The sequence below is a fragment of the Calonectris borealis genome, chromosome 1 (genome assembly GCF_964195595.1).
Source record: "Calonectris borealis chromosome 1, bCalBor7.hap1.2, whole genome shotgun sequence".
Lineage (NCBI taxonomy): Eukaryota > Metazoa > Chordata > Aves > Procellariiformes > Procellariidae > Calonectris > Calonectris borealis.
Genome location: NC_134312.1, coordinates 1909563 through 1916684, shown reverse-complemented (window position 1 = coordinate 1916684; position 7122 = coordinate 1909563). Strand labels below are relative to the sequence as shown.

Below are 7122 nucleotides of genomic sequence, written 5' to 3'. Positions count from 1 at the left end.
CACCCCCTCGGGCTCGTCCGAACCCGGAAGAGCTTCGCCATTGGGCAGCGCCGGGTCTCTAAGCGTTCTCTGATTGGTCGGCGGGGTGAGGCGGGACTGGGGGAATCGGGCGCGGAGCGTAGAGGCGGGTCCGAGCGCGTCAGGAGCGGAGTGAGCACCGCGGGGGGGGGGCGGGCCATAGCAACGGGGGTCCCTTGGCAACGGGGGGGAGCGAGCAGGGGGGCCCTTGGCTGAGAAGGGGTTAGAGAAGGGACCCCCTTTGCATTGGGGGGCCTTGGTAATGGGGGGGGCCTTGGTAATGGGCGGGCTCCTTGGCAATGGGGAGGGCCTTGGCAAAGGGAGGGGCCTTTGGCAATTGGGGGGAGACCCTTGGCATTAAGGGGGGAACCCTTGGCAATGGGGGGGGGCTTGGTAATGGGCGGGCTCCTTGGCAATGGGGGGGGGACCCTTGGCATTGAGGGAGGGATCCTTGGCAATGGGGGGGGCTTGGTAATGGGTGAGCTCCTTGGCATTGGGGGGGGCCCTTGGCAATGGGAGGGGCCTTTGGCAATTGGGGGGAGATCCTTGGCATTGAGGGGGGGGGTTCCTTGGCAATGAGAGGGGCCTTGGCAATGGGTGAGCTCCTTGGCATTGGGGGGGGCCCTTGGTAATGGGTGAGCTCCTTGGCAATGGGGGGAGCCTTGGCAACGGGGGGGGCCGTGGCAATGGGGGGAGTCTTTGGCAATTGGGGGGAGACCCTTGGCATTGAGGGGGGGGGTTCCTTGGTAATGGGTGAGCTCCTTGGCATTGGGGGGGGGCCCTTGGCAATGGGGGGACCCTTGGCAATGGGGGGGCCTTGGCAATGGGGGGGAGCCTTGGCAATGGGGGGGGGCCGTGGCAATGGGGGGAGTCTTTGGCAACTGGGGGGAGACCCTTGGCATTGAGGGGGGAATCCTTGGCAATGGGGGGAGGCTTGGTAATGCGCGGGCTCGTTGGCATTGGGGGGGGGCTCGTTGGCATTGGGGGGGGGCCGTTGGCAATGGGGGGGGCCTTGGCATTGGGGGGGAGCCCTTGGCAATGGGGGGGCCCTTGGCAATGGGGGGGGCTTTGGCAATTGGGAGGAGACCGTTGGCATTAAGGGGGGGAATCCTTGGCAATGGGGGGGCCTTGGTAATGGGTGAGCTCCTTGGCATTGGGGGGGGCCCTTTGCAATGGGGGGGGGGCTTGGTAATGGGCGGGCTCCTTGGCAATGGGGGGGGACGCTTGGCGATGGGGGGGGGCTTTGGCAATGGAGAGGAGACCCTTGGCATTAAGGGGGGGATCCTTGGTAATGGGGGGGGCTTGGTAATGGGCGGGCTCCTTGGCAATGGGGGGGGACCCTTGGCAATGAGGGGGGTCTTTGGCAATTGGGGGGAGACCCTTGGCATTGAGGGGGGGACCCTTGCCAATGGGGAGGGGCTCGGTAATGGGCGGGCTCCTTGGCAATGGGGGGGGCGCTCTTGGCAATGAGGGGGACTTGGCAATGGGAGGGGTCTTTGGCAAGTGGGGGGAGACCCTTGGCATTAAGGGGGGGATCCTTGGCAATGGGGGGGGCCTTGGTAATAGGTGGACTCCTTGGCAATGGGGGGGCCTTGGTAACGGGTGGACTCCTTGGCACTAGGGAGGGCTTGGCATAGGGGTGGTGCTTGGCAATGGGGGGCTTTGGCAATGGGGGCCGCAAAGGAGGAGAGCCCTTGGATATCGAGGCGGCAGGCCTGGGGCAGGGGCTGGCAATGGGGGGGCTCTTCTAGGCCAGTGTGGGGCTGCCCCGGGGGAGGCCTGGGCTGCCGGGGGTCTCTCCAGGTGGGCACCATGCTGGGGGGCTCAAGGCCAGTGCATCCGTGTGGGGAAGGGGTTTGGAAACAACATGCCGGGGGGGGACAGGAGCAGCTCCAACCTTCTTCTCCCAAATATTTATTGTCCCCACGGATTCTCTGCGGCTGCTGCTCATGGCTGATCCTTTCGCTTCACAGCTGGAGTGTCTTGTGACTGATGAGCTCCGCTCCCCATCACGTTCCTTATGTGATCGAAGCCATAAACCGTGACGCGCGACACAACCTTTGCTCAGCACTTGTGTCTCTGCTGCTGTCGCCAATGGAAAATCTTGGGAAAAGGGAGAAAAGATGAATGCAGGTGAAGCCTGAGCGGGTCATCTTCTTCTGTTGGGTTTTTGGACTTGAACCCTGTGCCGTGGTCCTGGCGCATTGGGGGTTTTGCAGTCTTGGAGAGCAGAGGTTTTGCCCCCAATCCTACATCCAATCTCACATGAGACCTTTCAGTGTCCGACAGCTCCGGGAATGGGCATAGAGCCGGTACCTTGGCTCTGACATTTGCTGGGACTGTGTGCTTAAGAGAACTGGGGTGCTTCAATCATTCGTGCTGTTTAATCCGAAAAACTTTTCAATTTCAAGTGAGAAATACCTTTTTTAAGCAGAATCCTAGAATAGAATCATAGAATCATTTAGGTTGGAAAAGACCCTTAAGATTGAGTCCAACCATAAACCTAACACTGCCAAGTCCACCACTAAACCATGTCCCTAAGTGCCACGGGACTGTCTTGCATTGCTTTTTTTCTTCTGCTTGCCTTGTTTGCCGTGTTTTGAGGAACGTGGGATGTTAGAAAACAGCCTCCCCAGGGAGCTCAGCGGGTGCTTTTAATGCCGCTCTGTTGAGCTGACGTGGATGAAAAGGAGGAAGCAGCGTAATGAAAAAAACTGACCCTTGGATCCTACTGTACGAGATCAGCTGGTTACTTTCGTGGCTGCCGTAAACATATTAGAGGAGTTTGTCCTCTGCAGCACAGTGCGGAGTAAGTGAAACCGCACGAGCAGTGTTTTGCTGATAATTCTGGAAGGAAGCCCATCCTGTGCTGTGATTTCGGGTTTCTCGTGAGCATTTTCGGTAGAAGCAAATTGTGTTGTTTGTACTTTTTCTGCTGGCCGTCCTGCCTACGGAAGAGAGGAGCTCGTGCAGATTTCAAGTAAGGTTTTCTTAAAATAACTTCAGATAGTTTTGTGCTGCTTCTTAACCGTCCTTCTCGTGGGGAAGAGCTGTGCTGCGAGTGGGTTTTGTTTCCTCCTTAATGGAGGATCCCAGCTCGGGTCTGTTTGCGAGAGGCTCTGACCTTCCCCAGGTGAGTCACTTTATCTCTCGCGGGGGGGTTGTGCAGTTCAGCCTCCGCAGGCTTCCCCGTCATCCTCGTCATCCTCCTAATGATACTTTGCATTTACACAAATCTGTTTCCTCCGTGTTACGTTATTATAGAGAAAGCCGCAAGGCTTGCATGGATTCTGATTTTACGTCATTCTCTTTTGTTCCAAAGCCTCGTACAACGCAGGAGTGGGGACCTGGGCTGAAGTCGCTGTTGCAGTGACTGCATTGACACGATGCTTTGCCCTCCTTAGCAGCTCGCCAGAGCATTGTACAAGCTTCTGCTATGATTTATTCAAAGAAACTCCTGGCTGAAATACTGGGACTGTCCTATAAAATTTCTGAAAAGAAACTGTGTACTTATGCCTCTGTTAAAGGCACGGACTGTATATTGTTGTTTGCTAACAGTTTGGTTTTGGGGTCTGTTTTTTCGCATGTTGGCAACGCAGTGAAGCGATTCAAAAAAACGCACCTCACGGCTGATGACTGCGAAGCTCTCGCACGGAGCGCAGAAGGTTCATCCTCCCTGAGGCAGCCGTTGAGTCAAAGACAAGGTAGAGGAGATGTAAACAGGGGCCTCCATCCCACCCACCAGACAAGGAGACATCAAGGAGGTACACTGATTGCGAATACTTTGAAGGCTGAGGGATTTGGGAGAGAAAAATGCTAATATGGTGTGGAACAAAAAGGTGTTGTGTATCCATCGTCGAACTTGTGCAGATAGAATAGTAATGCCAGGCGAGGTGAGTGCAAATGGAAGAAATCGGTCGGGTTTGAGTGGCGTGTGGTAAAATTGGGCTTAATCTCTGCCTCTGCAAAGTCAAGTGGCAAGAAAAAGAGATACCTGTGAATATTTCCCTCTATGGGGGAGCGAGCTTGCCTTCGCACGTGTGTTTAGTCTCTCCTCACACCAGAAATGCCTCCATGTCTCTATCATTGAGCTGTCGGAGACTACGTGGAGAGAAGAGCAGCTCTCCCTGACGAACACTACAGCCTCTGCAATTAAGCGCTATTAATGATGCGACTCCTGCTTCTAGGTGCTTTTTAGGATACTTATTAAATAATAATGAGCTGTCTAGTTATATAGGACTGCAAAAGTGTTGTTGAGCACTTAACAGATATTAATGATCTTTGACTTTCCTGGGACTGGGAAACATTGTGATACACAACTCGTAGACACGGGTCTCAAAAGTGCCAAAGCCTTAGAAGGCTTTTGAGGATTGATAAGACTTCGAGCTAATCTGCACATGACAGGGCTCAGAGTTTGAACTGAAAGTGAAAGAGCTGTTTTCAGATAGCTCGTGGTGCAGGGTTAAAGGCCCAGCCTCAAAACCTGTGTAACGACAAGAGACGCTACACACATGTGTGGGCGAGGAGACAGGTAGAAAACAAAGAAAAAACATCCTGAGTTATTCCTGAGCTCCTGAGTGGAAGGTTAGGCTTAGGAGCATTTCAGTGTTTCCCTGGGAGTCTTGGGAATTTCTCTGTACCTTGGTGTGAGCTGACTCACTTCACAGAGAACGTCTGCTGTTGAGCCAGGACAAGACACCAGAGTCCTAGACTCTGTGCTCGTAGACGTACTTTTCTTTTCCATTTTCATATCGGTGGTATCTTTGGCTAGCTCACTTTTAAAAATCCAGTAATCTTAGATGCTCCAGGTTTTACAGTATTGGACTCGGACATTAGCAGGGGAGCTGTTCTTTTTAAGCAGCAAGTGTCTTGCAAATCAGACCTTTTTAAGCTATGCCTTCATGAGCATCCAGAAATAAAATGCGTTAAAATCAGCAATTAGCTGCTTGTGATTTTGTTCCTCTCGAGTTGCCTCTTAGCTAAGCATCAGGATATGTTGCAGACTAGGAGCTGGACAGAATGAATACTATCAGTGCTGGTAAGTTTAGTCTGTGTGCTACATGGACTGTGCGGCTGTCAGAGAAAGAAGACGCTGCTGAGAGCAATCTCTTGCCAAGTTTCGGTTTCCTTTATGGTCTCCAGTGCTTTATGACATTGCAGCCAGGAAATATCTGGCAAGAAATGGCTGTTTATCCTCTTAAAGGCGTTGGTCTCTCTTATACTGTGGTAGGAGCAGCCTGCTGGAGGCTTGGTACTGTGACATTCTCATGGTGCAGAGCAGTAGTTAAACCCTGAAGCTTTTCTAAAATCTTAGTGAACTTCTCGTTCACCAGGTTAAGAACAATAAATAACCACTGGGAGCGCAACCTCAGTCTGAGGCACACAACAACAACTCAAGTCTTGCATTTTGTTTCCTTCCTATTTCTGTTTCTTTGGCTAGTGGAAATATCTCCCATGAAATTCATTCTGCAGCTGTGTTTCTGTTTAACACACGTCTGCTGTGTTATGTAGCTAAGGATTGTTGATCTGAGAGATTGTTATGCAGACCATATTTTTTTCTAGAAGCTAGTGGAAGTGTCAGATATACCTTGAGAGTGCCCAGATTATGTGGACAGTGCAAAGAGATGAATGTTGTTCTGTTGACTTCCGTAGGTTGCCAGAGAAGCAACATGAAGCAGGACAGTCCACCTGTAGTAAGCTCACATGTCTGTGAGGAACCCTGTGGAACTAACTACCACCTCACACAGCCTCTGGTCTCCTTGTTAGCTCAGTTAGGAGCAGTGCGCTTTGCGCTTGTTTCTGTTGACTTCACTCATGCTCTTCCTCTTTCTGCAGGCCAAGGTCGGCAGAAGAACATCACCGATTACTTCAGGATCTCTCAGACACAACAAGTAGGTGCCAGTGGGACGAAGAACAGTAGAATCAAAGAAGAGCTACTGGATCCCATCTTCACTGAACCTGGTGATTCCTTCAGCAATGTCTCCACTGTGATGGGGATCAGCGGTGATTCCTATTCTTTTCTGGAGGATGAGGACCTTGTACCAGCTCCCAGGGAAAGCTCCAGAAAACGGCCTCTGACCACTGCAGCTGCAGGCGTTCACAAGCCAGAGCATGATTTGTGGGGTGAGCTTGAGAAGAAGCCGATGGTGGTTCATCCAGAACACAGCCAGATCAAGCAGGAACTTGATGATATGGAAATCGAACCAGTCCCTGATGCACACTATGGACTCTTGGGGACTCGGAACTGGGAAGTGCCCCAGGGAACTATTGACAAGCTGCCTGTTGAAGTCCTGAGGCACATCTTCGCTTTCCTACCAGTGACTGATCTGTATCAGAACCTGAGCCTGGTGTGTCGCTGCTGGAGGGAGATAGTCAGTGATCCACTGGTAAGGACTGCTGTGGTACTGATTTGAGCCTGTCCCTTCTCCTACTGCTCGGTTCTGTCTTAGTCTTGTGGTTGCATGTGTTGCTGTAGGAGCATCCACGCTGTGTCTGCCTCTCTTTGTTCCTTTAAATCCCTTTATTGTTCCCTAATGCCCACATCCTTTCTTATGAGGTCTTTTGTCATTTTTTTGGTCTTCAAGCCTACAATGGCATCTTCAGATGCCAACCTGTATTAGAAGATCAATACTGGGGTAACTTCCCTTGCTGCATTCTGCCCGTACATGGAAAGAGAGCATCCTGTAAGACTCCACAAAATCCCCCTTCACTGTTTTCCTTGCCTTTTTTTCTGACAGGGATCATGCAGGAAATTCTGGCTACCAGACTGGGCAGTGTCCTCTCGTGGCCGGCGTACGTCACTGTCCCCTAGCCTGTGTATGTGTGGTGTCTCTTGTAGTCAAACAGGTTTAGAGGAAAGGCCTTTAACTCTGTTTTTATGGAGCTTGGTTCATCTGCAGTCAAGGCCCTCACAGCACAAACAGTCGTGAACACACTGGCAGTTGTTTTGGCCGCAGAGAGGATCTCTGCGTGTCAGTTAAAGGTGGCTTGGAGATAGCTGGCACTAGACTTGCTCACCACTCACGCTGGAAATCCTCAGCTTGTACAAAGAGGCTGTCTCAGAGTGGTGGGGGACTGATCACAGCCCAAATTTTTGTGGAGGTC

General features: G+C 52.1%; 1 protein-coding gene across 5 annotated transcripts in view; it reads left to right on the top strand.

Moving 5' to 3' along the window:
* Positions 1 to 7122, top strand: part of FBH1 (F-box DNA helicase 1) — a 120497-nt gene that overhangs the window by 88823 nt on the left and 24552 nt on the right. For 2 of the 5 annotated variants that reach the window (XM_075142164.1, XM_075142146.1), the window contains exons 1-4: positions 6 to 150; positions 1992 to 2151; positions 3618 to 3782; positions 5854 to 6404. In XM_075142164.1, the coding sequence (XP_074998265.1) occupies positions 2142 to 2151; positions 3618 to 3782; positions 5854 to 6404 (726 nt within the window). In that variant the 5' untranslated portion in view covers positions 6 to 150; positions 1992 to 2141. Of the gene's footprint in view, positions 1 to 5; positions 151 to 1991; positions 2152 to 2232; positions 2999 to 3617; positions 3783 to 5853; positions 6405 to 7122 lie in introns of those variants that run through there. The other 3 variants (XM_075142156.1, XM_075142180.1, XM_075142172.1) reach the window with 3 other exon arrangements.